The 27,303-nt window shown below is 40.6% G+C and overlaps 1 protein-coding gene and 1 long non-coding RNA gene across 2 annotated transcripts; both read left to right on the forward strand.

Annotated features, from left to right (window-relative positions):
• Window positions 1-3,170: 3,170 nt before the first annotated feature.
• On the forward strand, window positions 3,171-22,740 carry LOC124268027 (scavenger receptor cysteine-rich type 1 protein M130-like). Its single transcript, XM_046703031.1, has 10 exons — window positions 3,171-3,246; window positions 14,591-14,785; window positions 16,625-16,772; window positions 17,869-18,044; window positions 18,796-18,934; window positions 19,525-19,691; window positions 20,034-20,267; window positions 20,937-21,197; window positions 21,382-21,611; window positions 22,714-22,740. Exons 1-10 carry the CDS (start codon window positions 3,171-3,173, stop codon window positions 22,738-22,740), a joined length of 1,653 nt encoding a protein of 550 aa, XP_046558987.1.
• A 188-nt stretch (window positions 22,741-22,928) lies between these two features.
• Window positions 22,929-26,955, forward strand: LOC124268024. The gene is made up of 4 exons (XR_006896181.1): window positions 22,929-22,959; window positions 23,864-23,937; window positions 26,040-26,070; window positions 26,893-26,955. It is a non-coding gene; the product is annotated as an uncharacterized LOC124268024 (long non-coding RNA).
• Window positions 26,956-27,303: the final 348 nt, after the last annotated feature.

Here is a 27,303-nt window from a genome sequence, read left to right on the forward strand (position 1 = left end):
AATTATCCAGAAATTCCAGGTGTAATTCTAAAAAAACGAATGTAATGAATTAAATAATAATTTAATAGCGCGTAAACAATGATGATTATATCCACACTTTGATCGATGCCATTACCTCTGAATGGATGTCTCTCACAAATGTATTATGTAATATTAGCTTGATTAATTATAAACCCATTTAGCATTTGTTTATGGTGCAGCATGTTCAGGTAAACATAACACCCACATGCAATAATATCTTGATGTCAACATTGTAAGGAACTGTTTACATTTTCTACGTACTTTCTATCATACTTGGTATCACATGTGTTGTGTAATTTTTCAGTTGGAACAGATGCACATCTTTGAGAGGAGAAAGAAGGAGGAATAGATTTCTTTATTACCACAATTACTATTGACATCAAGAGCAACACAAACTGAAACAGATCTTCAGATTTCTTTGAACATCTGGTGGTTCAAGCAAAACACTGCCAAAGAAGAAACAGCAAGTCATTGAAGTGTTGTATATACAGTTATAAAAATATTAAAGCCCTACACATCATCCTTTGGACACTTGCTTGAACAGGAAATGCTTGTCACCAGCAAGGTGTTGTGGAACATCTTGTGACATCTTGGGACTCTCAGATAATACAGTGAGAATTCAGATGAGTTACCATGCAAATATTCCAGTTCATACTGTTACAGTATTTTTTCAGGTTTAACATCTGTTAAATGCAAAGAATGTTTGATATGTTATGAGTGATTATGTCTTTGGAATAAAATAGCTCTAAAACTTGTTTATTGTTTTTTTAAGTGTGGATAAAGCAAGCACAAATTGAATGGTTTGGAAGATTTCTGCTTTTAGCCGTGATATTGATTTGACATTAAATATATAACGATAAATGTGTAGGATTAGATTTTCAGTGAATATAGCAAAAGTTTCCAAGTGAGAGAAATGGATTTCATGCCGCTTTAAGCAATATTCCAGCAACATCATGCTGGGAAGAGCAGAACTGGGCTTCACACTTTGCACCCATGTGGGGAATTGAACCCAGGCCTTCAGGTTGACAAGTGTCAACAGTATAACCACTAGGTTACCCTACTACCCCAGTTTCCATGAAAAAACATGCTTACCAAGGAAAATTAAACTTAATCAATGGCATAGGCATGTATTTCTACATGACATAGAATTTTTGTTGAAATTTGAAATTCTTTGTTTTTATTTGCTGTAAGATTACAACACTGGTTCATAGCACAATAACCAGTACACATTATTCCTCTCCGTTATTTTAAACCATATTGGTCTAGCTGTATAGTGGCAAATATGGAATGCCAGTTACCAACCTTTGCCTTATTGGCAGAATATTTGGAATATATATTTACGAAAAATAGGTGAAAAAACTATATTTCATGACAAGTAATCATACCCATGCTGCTATCAGCCAGTGTCTGCAGTATCTACAGTAATGCCATAGTATATATGCACATTTAGTTTCCCCCATGTATTGATCAGTATATTTTACAATACAACAAATGTCTTTGAGTGATTACTCCATATTTGAGTATATTTGGTCTTGCATTTTTCCCAATTGTGACTTGAAGGTGCTGTGTGCTGCTTCATATTTTGCTTACAGCATAGCAGAACCTCACCCCTGCATAACCAAGAAGTAAGTAACACGCATGAGCTGTAGATCATGGTACATAGTGTAATTAATATTGTCCAACAAGCAGCTTTTTTTACATATCACCCCACTAAAATTATGTTTACTTAATTTGATAAATAATTGTTTCATGATGAATATTCTTATGGCTGAAGGTTTTCACATTTTTGTTTTGAATATCTGACAGTAGTAACCGAAATAATTGTAACCATGCCATCAAGGTTTTTTTGTCGAGCTGTTGATTGGTTTGTGACACTATGACTTCCTGTGTGATTAAAAACGTCACCATAAATGGGAAAGTTCATATATTGATTTTTTTATTTATAATGTTACGAGAACTGCTATTTATTCAATATATCATTATTTTATCTGTTTACAGCATGGCAAAGAAACACTTTGACATATGCAGATCCCTATCATCTATCCAAAGTAAAATTTATAATGCATTTTATTTCACATTTGCAAAGCAACAAACAACATATTTCTTGTATCTTTGAGTCATTCTGTCACCTGAACTTGCATACAGCCATCCCTTAGACTTGGGAAGAGAGTAAAATTATATGTTAAGCCTACCAACTATATAGTTTACAAAGTATTTATATTAGTACCTCAAGTATTTATACACATGCATTTTACATTGCATAAAGTCAATTGTCCCCATTGATTATATCTATTAAATAATTCCTAACAAATATAAATATTGATATGTAAAAAATGTTTATATTTAAATTTGGAATAGTTACTGAAAATATTGCTGCAGCATAACAAATGTATTTAGAAAATAAATAATAAATTAAACAAACAAAAATATTCTAATTTTGAAATTACATACTTTAATTGAAAATAGAAATAACAGAGTCAATGTGGCCAAATAAACAGAGCATCAACTTGATCAAGTTGGTTTCACATGACCATTTCATGAATAGCAGGATATTAATTAACAGTTTTATTAATTCAGTAAATACATTTTACTCAAATGCATTTTACGTTAACCATGTCACTGATTCCCGAAATATATTTTCTGACAAACACTGTCCGCGATACTGAAAAGAAACACGTTTAGCGATAGAACTGCACTGTCAAAAATATATTATAGCTAAATAAAGGTACTCATATGTTTTCGAATTGACTCATGGTTGTCGGTTGTCAGTAAGGAACCGATAATCCTTGAAGGAAAAATACTTTTTCGATCTTATCGTCCCCAAATGATCCATTTATTACGACTGTCACCAGCTGTGACAGCCAAGTATGGTAGTACACTTGGTCCGGTCTAGTGAGGTCATATTTGGCGATCGCGCAATTTGGCACCAGAACTGGTTCTTGAGTATTCGCTTGTCACTGGAAATCTAGCAGCGGAAGTAGCGCCTCGCGAGATTTACGGGCCCTATTGTTACGCTAGTAGAACTCCGATTTGTATGAAATTTGCATGACGTCACAGTTTGATGTTAGGATTTCATAATGCGCATGCGCTTCGCTTCACCAAAACACGTGGTGTATCGAACCCGTGAACCATCCATTACAAGGCTCACGATGAAAGGCACCCAACAGTTGCTTAGAAGAGACAAGGGTGTTGGACAGAAACTCAGTGTCAATGTACGGCTGGAAGGTACATGAATGAGTCTCGACGAAAGAAAGTGCTGATTCTGTCACAGACTCTCTTCAAGGCTATACATCGCGTTTAATTAGATTGTGTTGAGAATACGAGGATCTCAAGGAGTCGTTAACTTAGTTGAAATTGGCTAGACTGAAAAGTGAAAGAGAAGGATTTTTGTTCGCTGAACCGGAGCAGACACTCCCAAGTCAAAATGTCACTGTATATATGTAGATTATGTAATGAATTAAATGAGACTGTGAGTTACCAAGCGACATGATGGTTTTGCTATGCTCGTGGTCGTTTATAGCCTAAGGCCTATCCGAGCCTCCAGACCTGAACTTGTCATCTACGATCTGCTGAAACAAAGGAAATTCCGAAATACTCGTTTATGAAAGGTCACACTTGCATTCTAAGATCAAACCGTCGAACTCCCTATCGTCCTTTGAGCCTTAGATTTGGTTCCTCCCAATCTCGTGACTGACGCTTCGAGAGTACCCGGATTTGCTGTCAGGAACGCAGCCTTTGTCACACTCCGTGTAATTCAGCAGTCGGTACAGTTTAGGGGTATACCAGACGGATTTGGCTGTCAACGTTGCGTGAAAAGGGGGCAAGGGCCTGAGCTTATAATGAGCCAAACAAAGCAGATTTGGCCAGGATCAACCGAATCCTCTTATCTACATTCGTATATATTGATCTGCCAATAATGTAATAATAATGCTCCTGACTATGATAACGGAAGCTATTGCTTAAAGTATCTTCGTACGCTCCGTAAATCTAGGCATGGTACACACGACGCGTGACTGAGATACACAATGTATGTTGGAGACAGTTTGTTTGGAACTTAAATGTTTACCTTTTGTGCTCGTTAAGCTTGCGTAAGCTGGGTCTCAGTTTGTTGATGTTTCGACCTCGTGGTTCTGGAAAGGATAGCAGGTATCTGATGTTTCTTACGGCTCGGTTCTGTGTGTATTTAAATCTGACAATGCTGTACACACATCCATGTGTGTTCCCTGTGCACAAGCCGGAACAGAGGCTGATGACTTCAGCTCTGTCATATTTGAGCGCTTCCAACTGTAGATGCCTTGATATGCCATTTGGCGTAAACATAACAACTTTGATTCGAGGCTGGACGTTTTCAAGAAGGTAAAATTTGTCGACAGTCCAACTCTTAGTTAGAAACCTATTAGCGAAAAGCTTTAATGATGCCTTCGGTCTTCTTGGTTGTTTGAATCTAACTCTGGTATCTGAAAGCAGGCAATAATTGATCATATTTAAGATACATTGTCATAACAGGCATTGTTTTCATTTTAATTCCAACTACCGTATTCTAATAGCCTGTGCTTGTGAACCAAAATCTCTCTACTTTTGTCGGTGTGAATCTACGTCTATCAACCTTACTCAGAACCTACGTGTATCACCCTTACTCAGAACGTACGTCTATCAACCTTACTCAGAACGTACGTCTATCGACCTTACTCAGAACCTACGTCTATCAACCTTACTCAGAACCTTTGTCTATCAACCTTACTCAGAACCTACGTCTATCAACCTTACTCAGAACCTACGTCTATCAACCTTACTCAGAACCTACGTCTATCAACCTTACTCAGAACCTACGTCTATCGACCTTACTCAGAACCTACGTCTATCAACCTTAGTCAGAACCTACGTCTATCAACCTTACTCAGAACCTACGTCTATCAACCTTGCTCAGAACCCACGTCTATCGACCTTACTCAGAACCTACGTAAATTAACGCCCAAAAGAAGCTTGGCAGCCGTTTTGAAGCTCGATAGTGAACAAAAAGCAGCAAAACATACATAGCAAACATCAATTTGTTCTGAAACATTGTGCAGACAGTCGAAGCAATATAATGACCAGTCAATTAAATATGTCTGGTAATGTCGATGTGTGTTACACAAAACAGTTGTTCAATACATGTCCAAATGGTCAGCTCGGCACAACATGACCACGGGTGGTATTATGTGTCACCCTGGTAGCGTGTGTGACCTCCATTGGCTTAATGCAGGCAAACACTTTCTCACTCACTTCATTCGTCAGTCGCCTGGTACCGTCACATTGGGTGCGTCGCCATTCTTCGTGGAGGACCAAAATGTGCTCATGCCGAGTGTTAGGAGGTAGTTGTCGCTGTTGAATTCGTCTTTCCATGGTATCCCAACAATACTCTGTGGGATTAACGTCTGTAGAGCGGGATGGCCAGGCTAACATGGTGTTCTTTATGTTTCTGAAGTTTTGCACGACGCTAACAGTATGAGGTCTGGCATCGTAGTGTTGGAACATGATACCCTGTGGCTGTTAACGAAGGAATAGAAGCACGACAGGGCGTAGGGCCTCATCTCTATAGCGTGCAGCATTCACGTTACTATCAATGATGACCAATGGCGTCTTCTCGTCACCACAAACCCATACCATGGCCTTCCTATCTCAAAAGGGTATGATATCTTGAACGCAACAACGGACAGAACGTTTCACACTACGACAATAAACAGGCTGTCTGATATCAGAATGGAACAGAACCTGCTCTCGTCGGTGCTGAGGACGCGCTGTCAATTATGAAGTTGCAAAGATGGACTGTACTTGTCCATCACAATCTTCGACGACAGTCTTTAACAACGGGCTTTAGTAGGGTCTGTAGGCTGTAATACCGACTGGTCTCGCTACTGTCTGTCTGCTGACCACACGACCCAAACATTCGACGCCGATCACGTCACAGGCAAGAATCTGTTACGCAGAAGCAAGGTACCAAGGCAGCGATCTTCAAGGGGATTGGTCACCCTTTGCCTGCCTGTTCTTAGTCTGTCTGTTGTCGGATCTGTTATTCCGAATAACTGGACCAGGTTACATACGGTATGCCGGAACCAGTTCAATGTTCTTGCAACATGGGTCTGTGGTGCTCCCAGTTGCAACATTCCTCCCACGTGTCAGTATACAAATTGTACCTGTGTCTCTGTCTACACGTGTCTGGTGTCTCTCCCCAGTATGTATCAGTATATGTGTCGAGTATACATATGTCTCCACGTGTCAGTACACCTCTGTCTACACGTGTCAGTATACCTATGTCTGTCTGTCTGTCTACACGTGTCAGTACATCTGTGTCTGTGTGTCACGTGCCATTGTACTTGCCTGTGCCTGTATGGTTGGTGGAAACATAAATCTGTGTTCATGTTCCTAGTATTGAGTGAGTTTGCACTTGTGTCTCTGTCATGGTGTTTCCAATTTGTGTCTCTTTCCTATGTATCTTATTGACATGTATCAGTGTACCTGATTGCACCTGTATCAGAGTACCTGATTGCACCTGTATCAGTGTACCTGATTGCACCTGTATCAGAGTACCTGATTGCACCTGTATCAGAGTACCTGATTGCACCTGTATGAGTGTACCTTATTGCACCTGTATCAGAGTACTTGATTGCACTTGTATCAGAGTACCTGATTGCACCTGCATCAGTCTACCTGACTGCACCTTTTCCAGAGTACCTGATTGCACCTGTATCAGGTTACCTGATTGCACCTGTATCAGTGTACCTGATTGCACCTGTAGCAGTGTACCTGATTGCACCTGTATCTGTGTACCTGATTGCACCTGTATCAGTGTACCTGATTGCACCTGTATCAGTGTACCTGATTGCACCTGTGTCAGAGTACCTGATTGCACCTGTATCAGTGTACCTGATTGCACCTGTATCAGTGTACCTGATTGCACCTGTATCAATGTACCTGATTGCACCTGTATCAGTGTACCTGATTGCACCTGTATCAGTGTACCTGATTGCACCTGTATCAGTGTACCTGATTGCACCTGTGTCAGTGTACCTGATTGCACCTGTGTCAGTGTACCTGATTGCACCTGTATCTGATTGCACCTGTATCAGTGTACCTGATTGCACCTGTATCAGTGTACCTGATTGCACCTGTATCAGTGTACCTGATTGCACCTGTATCAGTGTACCTGATTGCACCTGTATCAGTGTACCTGATTCCACCTGTATCAGTGTACCTGATCGCACCTGTATCAGTGTACCTGATTTGTGTACCTGATTGCACCTGTATCAGTGTACCTGATTGCACCTGTATCAGTGTACCTGATTGCACCTGTATCTGTGTACCTGATTGCACCTGTGTCAGTGTACCTGATTGCACCTGTGTCAGTGTACCTGATTGCACCTGTATCAGTGTACCTGATTGCACCTCAATGTTTGACCTTTGCTCTTGTTGATTTCTGCGTATTTACAAAATAGTGAGTGATTGAGTTAATATTTAACGTCACATCGGTAATATTTTAGCCATATTGTGACGAGAACATACTTGACATTATAAAAACCCGTCGTCAAAGGACAGTAAAACAACTAGAATATCACAATTAGAATTAAAACTAGTATGGGAAGTTTAAACTAATAGCATTATTTGGACAATACATTATGACAACAGGCTATAGATCGCCAACAACAGAACGTAGATCACCATACTAGGGACCATGGTTTGCAAAATAGACTGCCTCACAGATATGTATATGATGATTATTGTCGCAACTCTCACCTACTGTTAACGCGATTGTTAAGAATATATTTAAGATATACAGGTAGCGTGGTTTGAATACTTTGGAAGCAATATTACGTTATTCATCTGACCCTTTTTGTCAATATCACCATGTACAAGCGAGAGATAGTGGCTGAGAAATGTAGCACGAGCAAGCAATACCTACAAGAAACGCATACTGGACCTCTCCGTTTTGTCCTGAGACATCTGTCAGACCTTCCGCATCCTCTCGTCGGACAAGGCATCTGAATAAATGTAAATGGTGTTAAATATGACATTTGAAATGGGTGAGTGAGTATGGTTTCACGCCGCTTTTAGCAATATTCCAGCAATATGTCGGCGGCTTACACCAGAAAAGGGTTCACACATTGTCCCCGGGTCTTCGGCGAGACAAGCTAACGAATGAGGGAAATGACTCATTTAGGTGGCTCTATACAAACCCATTAACAGACATGCATTTTAGTGTTATCCTGAAAAGAAAACTAACTAATACTTTTTCGACAATTATTGCTGAGCTGCTTGAGAGATAGTGGAATGCAAGGATGTAGTAGTTGTTTGGGAGTTATTCCACCTGAGTCGGTGTCAGGAGATTTGGACATGTGTGAAAAAAGAAAATGGCGGCCTGTTTGAGACGTTCAGCAAAATCAATGTTAAATTTTAAAAGCCTTTACACCTTGAATGTCTACGTTTTCCATATAACCATCCTCTTTTGTGTAATTTACTTGAAAAATACTTCATTTGTGCAAGAATAACTAAATTGTATGATTTTAGAAATGATTCTTCAGCGAATCATTGAGGAAGACTCGCTGATGCTTCTATATTTATCACTCCACGTACAGTCTGACTAAGACAGTGGTGAAGATGATGGGTGAACTTTTGACACAATGACAAGTTGATTTTTAATGCTCAAATGAATTGATAAAATCTTAAAGCTGAATTCATAAAAATGTCTAAATCAAAATGGAGGGAATTGACAAGAATTTACAAGGAAAATGTCAGTTTTGTTAAAACAATATACCCGATAAAACTTGGGAACCTTCGCCCCATGCACCCTATTAGGCTACAGAAATATATTTTGCAATTTCTAGAAAAAACATACAAACACGTTAAAAACAACACTCAATTATTTTCATTATAACCCAAAGGGAAAACTATATTTGAAAATAGATAATATTGAAAAAGTTGGGAATTAATGGGTTTAACACTATAAGGAGGCTTCAAAAGGGGATTGTGTATTCTCAAGAACGTCCACTCCTCTAGTGAAACTGTAGTTTGCCAGCTTCTGTCTACTGCATTGCCTTCACGGGTCAGGAACTGAATCTAAAGACGGGTTCGAGTCTCCCCTCAAACTTCAACTCTTAGCTCAGTTTTTTTCAGGTTTAGATTGTGTTGTATGGACTTGGTTTTAACATTGTCATAGCACCGGCGATTACCTGTCGAGAGATGCCACAAAATAAATTACGTTTAATATCAAATATTACTACCATGGCTGGGGATTTTTGTGCACCCGACCCCCTGACTCCCTGCCTCCCAACCCCATTCTGTCTGGATACGTTTGTGTGCAAAGATCATGACCAGCTACCGTCACCCTCGATTGAGCTATAGTACGACCCGTGAAGTTCCGGGTTAGAATTGATCTTCTTGTCGTATAGGGCAACTAACGGGATCGGGTGGTCAGGTTCGCTGACTTGCTCGACACAAATCATCGTGTCTCAATTGCGTAGATCGATGCTCTTGTTGTTAATCACTGGACTATCTGGTCCAGTCTCGATTATTTACAGACCACCGTCATATAGCTGGAATAGTGCTGAGTGCGGCGTAAAACTAAACTCACTCACTGCAGTTTGTCCAGTAGATCCGTTATACAAGAGTAAGCACTTACATTAGGTTCCTTTACGTCATGAAGTGTGGTGTTTCCAGGCAACACCCTCATCCTCTTGTCCAGGAGAAATGACGGTCTGTCATACAGCACGCATGCAAGGTAGCCCACGTTGTATGTGAAGCTTTTACAGCCTGGAGTAGAAATACATAACTGTTCGCACATGTGTATTCCAATATTAGCCGTTTTCATCAACGGGCCTTTATCTCCGAAACACCTGGCACCTGAGTAGCCCGCCATCGCCAGGAGGGCTGAGCAAAGGAAAGGTACGACGGCCATGTTCTTGGAGAAGCAAGACTATATATCAGTAGTCGGGATGTAGAAATATTGAATAATACCTCAGGTGAAATCAGTTCTGTACTGAAGAAATACATGCACTCATTAAATATTTAAATTATCAATTTACATACACCATCGATATTTCTGAAGCCCCATCCAAGGCAGAATAAAACTTGGATGCAATTAAGCCATTTTTCAAAACATGAACATCAGGTTGAGATACTTGCATGTCTAACAGTGTTTACCAAAGCGGGAAGACATTAATATGATTTTCCTCTTACATTCTGTCGTGAGATAACTGAAAAACTGGAAATGACGGCGTTAAACCAAAACTTACTGAATCACTTCAAATATGGAATGAACGACATGCTGTCTTCCCTGGCATCCACAGAACAGAGTAACATGTTTCTTGAATTCGAATAACCTTAAGTATGACCATTAAGATGTTATGAAACATCCGGCTAAGAACTGGTCTTCAGCCACACGTGTTTGCTGTAAGAGGCGACAACGGGATCAGGTGGTGAGTTGTCAGTCACCGGATTGTCTTGTCATATTACAACAAACAAACAGAGACAAGATTTCATGAGATTGGGGCACATGTTGATGGAGGTGGTGAAGGCGACATTTAGCATAGTAATCAAATTCAGTTTTGTTTGTTGTTGACGATGCACGCAACATTACTCCAGCTTTGCGACGGCGGCGTGCAAATAACCTTCTCCTGACAAGACAAACCACTAGCTGATATCATGGGTTATAATGACATTGAGCCTGCAGCCCCAATCCATATACCCCTAAAGCCCATACTCCCACAAGGAATTCAATGTCCATTTAAAATTGAATATGCTTGAATACTATGTACTACTTTCACGGGAGCTGTGAGGTAGCCTAGTGGTTAAAGCGTTCGCTCGTCACGCCGAATATCCGTGTTCAATTTCCCAGAGTGGTACAATGTGTGGAGCGCATTTCAGGTGCTCCCCATCTGTGATCTTGCTAGAATATTGCTAAAAGCGGCCAAAATTGATTTTCAGGCAACTGTGTGTAAATACAACCTTATCAAGCTCTGTTTCGGAACATTCGATTTCCAGTATTGCTATCAAACTCAGGTCATCATTGTGTTGGTCTACCTCTGCTTGAGTTATGATTCATTTATCTCACGTGGAGAAATTTATTGACATTGTGGTAGTTATTTCTGTGAGTGAAGCTTGTGCACCACTTCAGTCGCATCTCATTACCTCTTATATCATGCTCTTATCAATCCCTGACAAGTATACATTGACACCCACATCATTAAACATAGATGCTTTGGTCATATACTTTCTCTGCTACGAATGAAGAAGACATTTCAATCGACTTTTGTGTTTCTCTCGAAAGCCCATTTAGACAAAAAGGAAAATAGATGTTAGGTACTGTGAGACAAATCAGTTTCAAGAACGTGTTCCTTCTCTTGTAAGGAACCGTTCATAATTTATGGCTAGGGTGGTGTAACTGATAGTTATGGAGACGTATGTACAATGTGAATGCCCCCTAATGTGTATGAAGTAAGTGACCCCTCATGCATGCCATGTACAAAAGTTATGACCCCCGCCCTACTTTCCCATATTTTTAAGCATACTTTTTTAAAGATTAAAATAATTAATATGAAATATAAATATCAAGAGGTTGTTACCGATAGGGCAGCACACGCTTTCCCTTTTCACCAACGTGTAAATAGAGGGTGTTACCGATAGGGCAGCACACGCTTACCCTTTTCACCAACGTGTAAATAGAGGGTGTTACCGATAGGGGAGCACACGCTTACCCTTTTCACCAACGTGTAAATAGAGGGTGTTACCGATAGGGCAGAACACGCTTTCCCTTTACCAACGTGTAAATAGAGGGTGTTACCGATAGGGGAGAACACGCCTTCCCTTTTCACCAACGTGTAAATAGAGGATGTTACCGATAGGGCAGCACACGCTTTCCTGTTTCAGCAACCTGTAACTAGAGGGTGTTACCGATAGGGCATGCCAAGCTTTTCCTTTTCACCAACGTGTAAATAGATGGTGTTACCGATAGGGCAGCACACGCTTACCCTTTTCACCAACGTGTAAATAGAGGGTGTTACCGATAGGGCAGCACACGCTTTCCCTTTCACCAAGGGTGTACCGATAGAGGGTGTTACTTTCGATAGGGTGTTACCGATAGGGAGCACACGCTTTCACCCTTTTCACCAACGTGTAAATAGAGGGTGTTACCGATAGGGGAGCACACGCTTTCCCTTTCACCAACGTGTAAATAGAGGGTGTTACCGATAGGGGAGAACACGCTTTCCCTTTTCACCAACGTGTAAATAGAGGGTGTTACCGATAGGGAGAACACGCTTTCCTTTTCACCAACGTGTAAATAGAGGGTGTTACCGATAGGGGAGAACACGCTTTCCTTTTCACCAACGTGTAAATAGAGGGTGTTACCGATAGGGGAGAACACGCTTTCCCTTTCACCAATGTGTAAATAGAGGGTGTTACCGATAGGGGAGAACATGCATGCCAAGCAACGTGTAAATAGAGGGTGTTTCATGCTTTCCTTTTCAACAACGTGTAAATAGAGGGTGTTACCGATAGATCATGACATGCTTTATCTTTTCACCAACGTGTAAATAGAGGGTGTTACCGATAGGGGAGCACACGCTTTCCTTTTTTCAATAAGGGTGTTAAATAGAGAACATGGTGTTAAACGAGGGTGTTAACGATAGGGGAGAACATGCTTTCCTTTTACTAAAGTGTAAATAAATAAAGGGTGTTACCGATAGGGAGAACATGCTTTCCCTTTTTACCAACGTGTGAATAGAGGGTGTTACCGATAGGGGAGCACACGCTTACCCTTTTCACCAACGTGTAAATAGAGGGTGTTACAGATAAGGTAGCATATGCTTTCCCCTTTCGCCAACGTGTAAAGAGTTGGTGTTAGATGAAATTCAGCCCGTATTTAACTTTTGGTATATTTGAACGCTTTCTATATCAAAGATGTGTGTTACTACAACTGAGTGGTTGAGTGAATGAGTGCGCGCGTGCGTGCGTGCGTTAGTGAGTGAGTTCAGTTTCACGCCAAATTTAGCAATATTCCAGTAATATCACAGCAACTGACACCAGAAACGAACTTAACACATGGTACCCCGGTGACGGGCGACCGCTTTAACCATTAGACTTCCCCATCGCCCACTGGCGTTATCTGTCCCAAATCGAACAACACTTAAGTCACCAGGAGAAATGGTTTAGGTGAACATAAACGTTAAAAAGAAAATCGATAAAGCAAATTGTTTGATATGCATTGCTCTAAGAGCAGGTTGATAACGACTGATAAAGTGAAGGAAATTATAGCACAGGCAACACCCAGCACACTATGCACCGTATCCTGGTTACAATGGTATGTCGCCTTCACATGCAACGCCTGTGTTGTAATATACTTCTTCTTCAAGCACCGGACTAATTTGTGTGACTGTTTCTGTAAGAGTCGATCACGGGACACATGTTCTTGTCTAAAATTCATTTCGGATATATTTGTAGTCGTTGATTAAACAAACCTTCCCACGTCGTCTAGGTGCTTCCCAGTGGGAACGTCGGCCCAGTCTACAATGCAAGGCGACTCGCAGTACAAAGTTGCCTCCCTTTAGATCTGTGACTGTGGTTCGAATCCCGGTTCGTCCCAGGTATGTTTCTAGATTTACCAGCCCTTCACCCCTGTTCCTGGATTCCACCAATGCGGTAAATATCTTATATCTGCATCATCTCCGTCTTACCTCCAGCATCAAGCTGCCACTCTCATTTATAACTGGAATATTGCCCAACGTGGTCTCCGGGTAAAGTCTAGCTTCAGTCGGTCTGGAGATGAAGTCTAACTGAAACCGCCAAGCCCATGGTTATTTAGTCGTTACGCTATACCACTGTCTACATGTGCGATCCATGTGCGAAAACAGAAGTGCCTGTGTTTAGATACAATTACTGAAGTGGTCGCATCTCTGTATTCTTTTCACACTACGAACAGCTGAGTTCTGAAGAGTCGCCTATCAGTCATATGTGATATCAAGCTGCTCAACAACTTGGCCACTTTGAAACCATTTTCAGGATTTGCTGTTATCTTTATTTAAGGACCATGTACGAACTGTTAGGCATATTCACATACATTGGATTCCCTTTAAACACGGTACGGCCCAATGATTTAGCCGCTCAATGATAAGGATAAGCTACCGACAGAAGACAGAGGGCGGACATATTGAGGCTTAGATCACTGTCAGTTATAACTTGCAACCAGCCTCCTAAAATACGCAACAACAAACCGATACGAATCAAGAAAAAACAAGAAGAAAACAACAACCAAAACTCTCATCAACAAAAAAAAAAAACAAACAAAACAAAACAAAACAAAATATATGGTTACCGTTCCTTTGACATTTGAAAATATTCATGTTGTGTGAAATATCCATAAAGGCAAACACTTTGCAATGGGGAAGAATGAAAACATATAATGTACGTTGTTCACCGGTCTCGAGGGCCAATCAGAAAACGACATTTATGTGTGAGGCAAGATAAAGTTTACTGTTCCACAAGGCATTATTACAAGCTGAATCACAAATACACCTGTTGGCAAGGTGTGTGGGTCGTCCAGGAAGTTCAATACTTAAATACACACAGACAATCAAGCCCCTGCTGGCCGAACTGTGGGCCGGAGGTACTCAGGGGAAGGACAAGTCAGGATCATATGACCCACTTGTACAACTTGGTGATCTGATGCTTCGGAGTGGCATCATGGACAAGAGGCTGGAGATTCCTTTGATGTTTCTTGCTTCACTGGTTATCAGTGGTAGGTGTCAGTTTTGTTCTTTTATCATTATTTCATTTACAGTCGATTAGGATATGACTCGCTGTAGAGACACCGACCCGTGAAGATCCGGGTTAGAACTGATCTTCAGTAACGGTGCTTGTCGTAACGGACAACTAACGGGATCGGGTGGTCAAGCTCGCTGACTTCATTAACACATGTCATCATATCCCAATTGCGTAGATCGATGCTCATGCTGTTGATCACTGGATTGTCTGGTCTATTTTCAGACCACCACCATGTACCTGGAATATTGATGAGTGCGGCATACAATTAAACTCGCTGTAGAGACCCATAGACCCATTTATGGAATTGAGCCATATTCTATACTGAAACACGTTTAAAACGCAATAAAGAAATTCCACTTAATCTGGAAATACTAAAGAAAATACAACCGGAATACAGTGGTACATGGAACTATGACTGCAATCATTGTCAGACGGGTTTGAAGCCATATCATGTAACCACACGTGGATCAGTTTCGCCAAACGCAGCAATGCAAAGCTGCTGATATGGATGACCACAAGTCTTTTTCGTGCAAACCCAGTTGTTTGATGCATAAAAGACACAGTGTTTTAGCACCGTTTACTCAGGCTTCGGTATCCACCTATCCCAACCCATCAAACAGACCAAATCATAAAGATTCCCCGACATACAGTCAGTATTTACGGAGTTACAGCGCCGCACAACCCGCTAGTCAAGCAACACAATAAAATACTACTCAGCTATTCAAAACGAAAATGCCCAAAAATAACTTAAAATAATAAAGCAAACGTTTAGAACCAACTATATATCATGCATGAAACAAGTTAGATCCCTGCTCACGTTGGAGTGTCTGGAAACGTACACGCCGACCAGGCCGGCAAAACAGCTCTATTTCCGGAAATACGCCTAAACATGACCCTTAGTAGATCCGAAATGAAAAGTATAGTAAAACAAAAATTCGCCAATTAGTAACCCTATTTCAAGCCCTGTAACATTACCTCCTGCGAGAGCCAGTCCAAATACAAAGCACCTACCACAGATACAAAAACCATAGAAAGGGTGATAACTAACCTGTAGACTGGACACACAGTAAGTTAAACTCGCACCTTCACAAATAAACAAAATGATAAACGAGCAAATGCTCTCTCTGCGTTGCACCCGGAAACACCTACAACCAACAAGGAAAAGTGCTCCAAATCTCACAGGACACTACAATCAATATTAAGCCCAGCAGACAACACTTAGACCTTCAGATATTTAATTGAACCAAGCTTCATTTGATGTTGCTATTGTTTCTTCCCGTGTTTCAGTAAGTTGTTGTGCCGCTGTCAGTGGAGACCAAGTCGCGTGAATTTTGTCATACACCCTGTCCATATATTGATCCAAAAAGGCTCCAACCTTAATACATTTTTTCACTCATTCTATCAAGGTAAATACGCCAGTGAATTCACAAAATTGCAAGTCATTTCCAAGTTGTACTCTGCATGTCCCAATCACCTGGATTGTTTTGGTGTAATCAACCAGGAAAGTGTGCACGCACACACAAAACACCACTACATAATTACGTAGCTAGCCTATCTCACGCTTGAGGGTGTACGATATTCATCCATCGACCATAGCCAGAAACACTTTAAGTTGCATTCAAAATGACGAAGCGGGTGCAGCTTATATACTTCTTCTTACCATATTTTCTTGCTGTGGTAGGTTTCAGGCAAATGTTTCTATTTGTATTAACTTCGCTAGAATTTATTTGTACATATTGTTCTGTCATTATGGCTGTAAGGAAGTGTTTCTGTCAATGCTGTTTCATAATGACAAATCATCTTATATTTTCAGTGTTTGGCCAGACAATCCGACTGGTGTCCCCACTGGACAACGGAGTTGGGAGACTTGAGGTGTACTATAACGGCATGTGGGGCACTGTGTGTGACGATGGCTTTGGTGTAGAGGAAGCTAAAGTGGCCTGCAGACAACTAGGACGATCGTAAGAAGTCATGTGTAAAATATATCTCTATGTCTTATAGCTAGAATGCTGACGTTAAACAACTGCTTGCAGAGAGACAAACAGAACTGACGTATCTTTGGGGAGTTCATAAATTAATTATTTACATAACGTTTTATAGGATGCATTTCATCAGATAATGAGTGTACTACAGTGATCAAAGAAACGGAAACTAGCTGTTATTCGAATTGTACGAAATTTCAAAGAAGCATTAAATATGTCCGGTAATGTTCACTTCAAAATGCCAGGCATGAAGACACGTATCATTATGTCACTCAATGCCGTTTTTAGAAGTGTAGAAGGAAGAAAAAACATCAATTGAACGCCCATAGAAACACTGTTTGGCGCTTATGTTGACCTTGCCTGCAACACAATCACGTTATTGACTATTCCAGTAGTGACAGCTGAACAATAACGACCACAAGTAAAAGTCTGATGGATTCGAACCTCGCACCGCCGACACAAGTTTCAGTCAGCAACCCGCACACCCAGTATCATACCTGACAACAGAGGTGTATCAGTGAGAAGGGTTCGATGAGGGGTGAAGTGATCTCGCAAGATCCCCGGATTGGTCACCCACTGAAACGCGTCTGGGATGAAATGATCCGACCTTTATGACTCCATACGAACCTTTTAGCAACGCTGCACGAATTCTTCCTTCCATATGGACTGATTTTCTTCATGAGGCGAAGGTCCAAGTCTGCATCAATGCACTAGCTGGACAAACTCGCTACTGGCCGCGTGAACTTGCCTGTGTACCTCTGATGTACATATGCCAGGATCGTTGATCGTTACTATACCTTGAAACTTTGGTCTTTGCATGGAATAATAGTTCACTCGTGGCTCCAAAGTTATAAACTGATTTTTTATGTTGTTTGTGTGTCACAAGAAGTTTTGCATCTGAGTACAGTAATAATGTCTTTATTTTGAGGTAGGTGAGGTCTGTTTGACAATAGTAGGACACAAATTTAAGGTAGTAAGGTACATGTATTACCGACCTATAATTGTGACCCATAGTTTGTGGGCAATTTGGGGATGCAAACGACAATTTCTTGAATTTAACAATTTGTGCGCTTAGTAAAAGCGGAGTTACACCAAGGGCGATTCAAAGTTTCGGATTTGGAGTCGGGAGGATTTGGTTGGATGACGTTAGTTGCTCCGGTACCGAATCATCTTTGGCCAGCTGTTCACACAATCCATGGGGCGCCAACGGTTGTAGTCACAGTGAAGATGTTGGCATCATATGTGATCCAAGTGAGTAATCATCTTGACAAGAATTTACTTGAATAAATCTAGCTATAGCTATTGTGCAGCTCGTCAATGGTCACTGTCTTTTCTCGATCATGATTAGAAATACATAACAGTGAAATCGAAACAAACAAATAGCAATCTTCCAAAACACCACCCACTACACCACACCACACCCCTTCGTCTCATCCTCGTCTTAATCAAATAAAATGAAATATACGCACGGAAATGTTTTAAAGTTAGTCTATTGCGACCCTTTTTAAAAAAAATGTACAAAGGAAGATTACATGTTTCTCATTATGCCTGGGAGGTTCCTGTTTTGAAGAGTTTACAAGGGAAGAGCGAACGATTCTCGTTATACCGCCTTACTAAGTGAGAAAACGTTGACACTGACACAGTCGTACAACAGAGGACTACTGCAGGTATTCTACCTTGGTAGCTGTGTGATGACCTTTTCGGCCAAGTAGACGCTCGACTAGCTAACGCGTTACGGGTGGATTAAAGGAGAGAATCCCACAAGAGATCCGTAGACTTGTTCAGCGTGTGGTCACATCAGGAACCGATCTTAACAACCCTCTGTATTGAATTAATGTCAACATGTTGATGTCATCGTGCTAAGTTTCATCTTCGTATCGCTCAAGTTGAGTGAAATATATACATTTAATTTTTCACAGAAAAAATGTTTGAAAGTCAGACTCTGGCTTTCATTTTTGAACAATGTATAAGGAAACATTTAATAGTAATGCTGCTACACTAGGTGACATAACGATGAAGCTGACACCAAGCTACAAAAGAGGACTCCTGCAGGTATTCCACTCCGGTAGCTGGGGAACCGTGTGTGATGATGGCTTTGGACCAGTAGAAGCTGCTGTTGTGTGCAGGGCTCTGGGGTACGGGTAAGTGGTAGTTCATTGTTTGATTCTTCTTTGATTGAAACAATTAATTAAAAGCCAATCTTTCATTGAATGATATCAACCTTGGATTATTAACTTTGTAAAAGTTCAAGAGTAACAAGCAAATTATTTGAAAATTATTTCAAATGGATTATCTCTAAACACTAGTGCACGCAATTTATGAAAATGAAGATGGAACAGGTTGGAATAGTGTTGTGAAATGCTGGCACGTTGTATTTTCTAAGTTAGACCCGTCCTCCTTGGTTTCATAACCTCCCTTTTATACACATCCAGTATCTACATCACTTCAGACTTTCTAACACATCAAACTGACTCGTGTTGTAAAATGTTGGCTAGCTGGATGGGTGATGATTTCTGCTGCATGCTGTTTCACTGATAGGGGTTTCGAATCCCGATTTTATACGCTTGCCAGCAGCAGACCCGCGTTTTTGTGTTTCACGCATCACACATCAAGCTGAAATGACTAGACATTTCAGAGCAGCGTCAAACCAATCTGACTATCCAGCCATAATATGTCACTAAGATAACACGGTATAGTTTTGAAAATGTGCCTATTCATCTTGTCTTTACAGGCTTGGAAACGTAATCGATGTAAGCAGTTCCAATAAAATGTGGCTAGATGACGTCCAGTGCACGATGTTGGACACAGATCTAAAGGACTGCAAGCACAGACCATGGGGGACGCATAATTGTGGCGCATCTGATGCTGTTGGTGTCGAGTGTTTTTCATTTCCTGAAGGTATGGTTTGGATCATTACTCATTATACCGATCACTGGATTGTCTGATCAGGGGCACAATTAGGATGCTACGGTAGGATGCACGCATTATTTATTCACGGAAACCTATTCGTATTATTCTCAAATAAATTGTTTTTATAGCTAATGGACATATTTTATGGAATAAAATGTATTATCGTGATGAATCATCAGAACATGGTTATGGTATGGCAGAACTCGTACAATGGGCAGTTTTAATAGGGTTTCTTTTGGATGGGGACATGTTGAGGTAAAGAGAGTGACTCCAAACCAGAATGAAAAATGTGTACTTACTGCTTTTTGTCTATTTGTACATACCTTTCAGCTATCCACCTGGAGCCACCAGGAAGTGTCCTCAATGTCACCCTTGGTCAGGTGATCAGTGTGGTGTGTGTCGGCGATGACTTCAACTATCCGGCCACTTCGTTCAGGTGGACACACAGTGGACGTTCTTACAGTGGACAAACTTTCAGTGAAAGAATAACGTCCAAGAACGATTCAGGCACATTGAGATGCCAGGTTGTGAATGCGATGGCCTGCACTGAAATAAGCGTGTGGTGTAAGTGTTCCACGGCATTAAGTCATGCGAGTTATAAGATGTAAAATGATCATAAGGATACAGGGTAATGCAGGATATTCTCACATGCATTTACGTATAAGTGAGCTTGTTTTAAGACCACTTTAAACAGTGTGTCTGCTTAATGTGGGATGAAATCCCGAAGAGTGCAAGTCCATGAACATGGATATGGTACTGAATTCACACCACGACCATAGGTTTGCTCTTGCAGGTTTAAAGCGCCAAGGACCACCTGACTACCTGTGGGGTCATGCATTCAAGACACGTCATATGCTCCATTACACTGTATTTACTTTGAATGTATGTTGAATATTATCGAAAATATGTAACAAAAGCAGACATATGCAAATGTACATTCAAGGGACTGAGCGAATATGTTGGGGGGACATTGTGAACCATTTATTCATTTCAAAATGTTGTAATGTGGAAATATTTTGTAAAACGATTAATTGACATCACGAAATTGATTTGGAGTTCCATAATTAACATTTAAAGATTATCGTTAGCACACTGTCAAAGTCGAAAATGCTTGTCCCTTCGGTATTACTATCGTTTTTCAATTCATATCGTAGTAACATGTTTACTTCGCTTAACTGCAGCAATGATAATGTACCATATCTCAAAGATACCAAAGATCATATATGTCTCCAGACCCGCCAGAGGTACATCTGGAACCGAGCAATGACACCATCAATGTTGCTGTCGGTGAAGACCTCCGGGTTCAGTGTGTCGTGGATGATGCCAACCCTAGTGTCCACACATTCAGGTGGTCACACAACGGACGAACAAGTGCTGGGTCGACCTTCCTCAAACGTAACGTAACCAAGTCTGACCAAGGGCAACTGACCTGTTCTGCTGACAACGGACACATGATGACGCCTGGACGGGCAGATACAACTGTTAATGTCAGATGTAAGCTATGCCATGGACCTTTTTCATGTATTTCCTGTAGTATCGAGAAGGTCTGGGTTAGATTATTTACAGACCGCCGCCATATAGCTGGAATATTGCTGACTGCGGCGTAAAACTAAACTCACCCACTTATGTATAATTTCTCCTTGTAACATATGTTGTGTTTTACCTCTATTCGAAATAGATCCACCAAAACTACACCTCGAGCCGAACCAACCGGTCATCAATGTCAAACAGGGTGGCGATGTCACTGTTGTTTGTGTCGTTGACGACGCCAATCCCTCCGCTACCTCCTACATGTGGTTACATAACAACAACATTAGCCATGGTCAACTGTTCACAAAGGGTGATCTATCAACGTCTGATGCCGGGAACCTCTCCTGCTCTGCTACAAATGGACAGGGGACATCACTCGTAATGACAAAGATAATCGTAAATACATGTAAGTACACACACCCACGAACACAGACACACACGCGCACACACACACGCACACACATATATATATATATATATATATATAATCTTTGCTGATGTAATGTAGTTTCAACTATCAATGAAATAAGTTTCAGTAACAATCAGCTGACATAACTGTGGTGTTGATTATGTATAGAAATGCATAGAAATGAAACTTATTTGATACATTAATAATTTAGATTGTTTATTGTTACACGCCGCAATCAGCAATGTTCCAGCAATATGGCGGCGGTCTGTGAATAATCTAGTGTGGACCATACAATCCAGTGCTCAACATAATGAGCACCAATCAATGCAACAAGGATCCAATGCTATATGTTAACCACACGTCTGTTAGACGCCTTTTTACGACAAGCATGGTTTGCTGAAAACATATTCTAACCCGCATCTTAAACTTATTCGTAAAATAGTGCGCACCGCCACAACCAGATGAACCTTCCTAACGTAAAGTGTAGAAGGAGAAGCAAACACATTCACAAGTTCTAGTTACTAGATGAACTGATATGAGAATTCGAGTTGTAGGTAGTGGCATCGAAGTATGTAAGTAACCCTTTTCTCGGTGACACATTATCAGCTTAGACATTGAGTAAAACACGTTTCAATGTTAATGTTTTGGCTAAACCTGTCAGAGATCTTAACACAACTACGATCTCAAGCATACTTTTCTGGAGAGGATGTAACGTGGAATTGGAAAATGTGTAAAATAATTGTACTCCAGATCTGCCTGAGAAATCAGTGTAGGCTTACGTGTACATTGTGGACTGGAGGATACCGACTCTTGTATAAGATGTCGGAAAAAAAGCCTGAGGCAAAACTTCCCAGACATCGTCACATGTACTAAAATTCTCATAGATGACATGTCAATCCTACATCTGTCTATTTGCAATTCTTCTTTTTGATCTGTTCTGTCGCAGCGCAAGCTTCTTTTTGGGATTGGGAGCGATGACACTACAAGCACAAACACCGTGATTGCCATAGGAACGGGGTCTGCTGGCCTAGTCATCATTGTTATCCTCATCATCATTATTATCTATTTTAGGAGGAGAGTACATGCTGCAAAACGTAAGTGTATTTTTGGTAGACTTTAAAACATGGCTGACATAAAATATGCACATAGCTACAAAAGACGTTCACCAGTTAACATCTATTTCAACATTACTATGCATAAGGACATATCACATGTAATATTGACCTCAGTTGAATAGAATAGCATTGTGCTAAACATGACATTGGCAATTGCGTATCTATTTCTAGCTGAAAATAAACCAGAGGAGAACCAAGAGAGGTAGGTGTTCTGCATGTATGTATATATGTATTCATAGAGTTGTTTAATCCAGTGTGTATTGATAGAGTTGTTTTATCCAGTATGTAACAAGTATACGTAGCTGGTAAGAAGCCATTGACAGTCATGGTGATTGTTATACCGCAATTTCTCACAGCAAAATGGCAGCTAGTCATTTTTCTCACGACATGTATTCTTTCAATCACAAAATCAGCTCATTTTACTCAAAATGGGACCAATTCTGCTAAATTATATATATATATATATATATATATATATATATATATATATATATGCTATTCAATATTCATCAGTAATTGATACTTGATATCATCTACTAATTTGAGAAATTGAATGTTTCACCAACATGTATCACGCCATTCACATCTCTCCTCTATATAAGACGATATTACACTTGTGTTAAAATTCACAGTCTCCTAGAATTCTTAAAAAGTCTTCCATTCTCGAATTAACATATACAATTGGTGGAAAGTCAAAATCGAGAACTGTCGGTAGCTGGCAAGGTTTCTTCATATTTCACTGGAAAGAAGCGGAGTAAATTTGGACCTTACTGATCCACTTAACCTGCAAAAGTAAATAACGATCTAACATGTGCAAGGATTACCTATGTATTCGATTATAGAGTAATGTACATAGCATGTAACAAAATGAATACTTTCCTCATGAATGCTGATATTTATGTCTACATGTTAATCAATCACGATGGCACACTTGTCAATTCGTTGTAGCCCTTTGTTGGCTGCACGGTCACAAAACGTACTGAACGTTACTTGTCAGAGTAAAGAACCATATCTTTGAGGTCTTATCTCCTAATGTTTGATAAACAAGAATATGTTTGCATTGTTCATTGGAGCACATTGATTTTGTGTTTGTGTATGTATACTAGAACTGCACAGGCGTCAAGGACAAATGAAGTAAGACGACAACAGAATTACGTCACCATGGAGCGGCCAAGTGGAGGTATAGCACCAATGTTATATATGGCATATACTGAGTGATGGGAACAATGTAATGCCATTATACTACTTCAAGGAAGGACTAGATTTCTGGTGAGAAGCGTATATTCAAGAACCGCTTGTGGTTCTAAATTGCGCGACCGCCAAATATGACTCTGCTCTACCGGACCAAGTGTACAAGCATATACTTGGCTGTCATAGCTCTTCAGAGTCGTAATAGTTGGCTTATTTGTTGATTGTTAGAGAAAAAACGTGTCATTTCTTCAAGGATTGTCGGTTCTTTACGGTAAACTGACAACCATGAGATCATTCGAAAATGTATGAAACGTTGTTTGTTACCGGAATGTTCGTTACGTAAGGTCTCGCAATGTGCCGCCACCTACTTACGGACCCTCTTTGTGGTATGATTTGCTGGCATGGGTGACATAAAATATACACATATACTCAGCAGCAAAAAAACCGTCAGAATGAATTCAAAATTAGATGGGCACTGTAATCAAATCATTACAGAAATGGACATGATAAGCTGATCAAAACAAGTTTTTGTGTACAATATCCTGACACATCAATGAATAACTCAGCACAATTTCAAGACATTACGTGAATGTTTGCAGTCCATTCAGACTCTTGACTTCAGTATCTAGTGTGACCACCACGAGCGGCAATAACTGCAGCACAGCGTCTATGCATGGAGTGCCTCAATCGATTGATGAAGGCCATTGGCACCTGGTACCACCGTCTGAGAAAGGCCTGGCGCAATAAATCGGCTGTGTTCGGCCTTGGTATGACATTATTCAGTCTCCTCTGAATTTCATCCCAAAGATGTTCAGTTGGGTTTAATCATGACTAAGGGGTGGCCACTGCATAATGTTGACACCGTTCTGCTGTAGGAAGTCCTTTGTAGCTCTGGCAGTATGGGCCCGGGCGTTATCATGCTGGAAAATGTTTTCCGGTGACGTGCGAAATGTGGTATAACGTGGGGTCTGATAGCTTGGTCGATGTAGCGCACCGCTGTGATGCTGCCTCCTCTTCCTGGACCTAGGTTCTGGAACACCACAGGACCCACTCTCTGGTTCAGGCCTATTCCACCCCATACCGTGATGATTGCACCTCCCCATGAGTCTCTTTCCATAACACATTGGTCTGAGTAACGCTGGCCACGACGTCGCCGTATTCTTGTTCTGCCATCTGCAGTTGATAAGCAGTACCGACTGTTATCTGTGAGCAGGACAATTCTCCATTGCCTGTATCGCCAGTTTTAGTGTTGTAGGGCAAACTGTAGACGTTCACGCCGATGACGAGGGTTGAGGATAGGTCCACGGTAAGGTCTACGTCAATGGAGGTTCCCGCTGTTAAGACGTCGGCGTACTGTATCAGTACTGATTGGTCTTCCGTGTGTTCCCACTGTCTGGCGTGCTGTTTCGGATGCCTGCATGAAGGGATTCTGTACATGCTGTCGCACAACAAAGCAGTCTTGTCGTCTTGTGGTCACCCTTGGTCTGCCAGTACGGGGGCGATCATTTGTGGTGTTGGTGGCCCGGAAGCGTTGCTGCAGCCTGTAGATAGTCCGAACGTTGACCTGGAAGTGATTGACAACGGCTTGTGCAGTGTGGCCAGCTTGAAGTGTTCCTAGCGCCTGGTTCCCCTGAGCTGTCGTGAGTCGCGGCATCCTGCTGACATTGTAATGTGAATGTTTGGGGGTGCATGTTATAGGGCTGGTCGTTGTGAACAGCACGTGCAGCATGAGTTGCATGAAAAACATGGAGAACACCGTGCCATCTCCGAGATCAGGTTTCGTTTTTGAAACCATTTCCTGTGTTCCATTCTGAGTTTGGGAAGGAATGTCTTTGCTCAGGTAAAGTTGGAGATGTTCTCAAAAATATGCAATCAAAACATTAAATGAGTTCACTGTTATCAGTTTCTGCAAAGGAAAATTCCAAACTGGCGTTTCTTTTGCTGCTTAGTATAGATACAAAAGACGTTGAACACGTACAGTTAACATTTATTTCAACAATACTATGCTTAAGGACATATTATTATTTACTTCTGTTGAATAGAATAGCATTGTTCTAAACATGACATTGACAACTGCGTATCTATTTCTAGCTGAGAATAAACCAGAGGAGAACCAAGAGAGGTAGGTGTTCTGTATATATGTATTGGTAGAGTTTTTTAAACCATATCCAGTATGTAACAAGTAGCTTGTAACAAGCCATTTACAGTTATGGTGATTATTATACTGCAATTTCTCACAACTAGTCATTTGTCTCATGAGATGATTTAATATATTTTCAATCACAAGATCAGCTCATTTTCCTGTAAATGGGACCGATTCTGCTAAATGGTATATGTTTGCTATTCAATATTCATCAGTAATTGATACTTAACATCATCTACTAAATTCAGAAATTGAGTCTTTACCAACATGCTTCCCACCCTTCACCTCTCTCCTCTATATAAGACGATATTTACATTTGTGCCAAAATTCACACAGTGTCGTTTAGTTCTTAAACAATCTTCTATTGTCGGACAAACATGCAATTGGTGGAAAGGTAAAAAACGGGAACTGTCGGTGGCTGACTATGTTTCTTCATTTTTCACTGGAAAAGAAGCGGAGTAAAATTTGACCTTACTGATCCACTTAACCTGCAAAAGTAGATAACGATCTAACATGTGCATACCTATGTATTCAATTATAGAGTAATGTACATAACATGTAACAAAATGAATACTTTCCTCATGAATGATGATATTTATGTCTATATGTAAATCAATCACGATGGCTCACTTGTAAATTCGTTGTAGCTCTTTCTTGGCTGCACGGTTATAAAACGTACTGAACATAATTTGTCAGAGTAAAGAACCATATCTTTGAGTTTTAAGCTCCTAATTTTAATAAACAGGAATATGTTTGCATTGTTCATTAGAGCATGGTTTTGTGTTTGTGTATGTATACTAGAACTGCACAGGCGTCAAGGACAAATGAAGCAAGACGACAACAGAATTACGTCACCATGGATCGGCCAAGTGGAGGTATAGCACCAATATTATCTAGAGTATATACTAAGTGACGTGAACGGCGATGTGAAGGTATAGCACCAATATTATCTATAGCACATACTGAGTGACAAAAACAAGGAAATAATATTATATTACGTTTTGCCTTGCAATTTTGCATTAGCAGATGAGGTTTTTATGTGTTCAAGGTGCCGAAAATTCCAATTACGGAATTGAAATGACCCAAAGGAAAGGTTATTTACATGTCTGTGTACTAACAGGGTTGGCAGGACAGACGTACCCTGTTAATAAACACCTGGTGTCATCACTGATTTTCAGTTAGTAGGGCTTGCTATCGAAAAAAGAATATAGC

Source organism: Haliotis rubra, unplaced genomic scaffold (assembly GCF_003918875.1).
Source record: "Haliotis rubra isolate DU_JTF1 unplaced genomic scaffold, ASM391887v1 Scf1356, whole genome shotgun sequence".
In the NCBI taxonomy this organism is placed as follows: Eukaryota; Metazoa; Mollusca; class Gastropoda; order Lepetellida; family Haliotidae; genus Haliotis; species Haliotis rubra.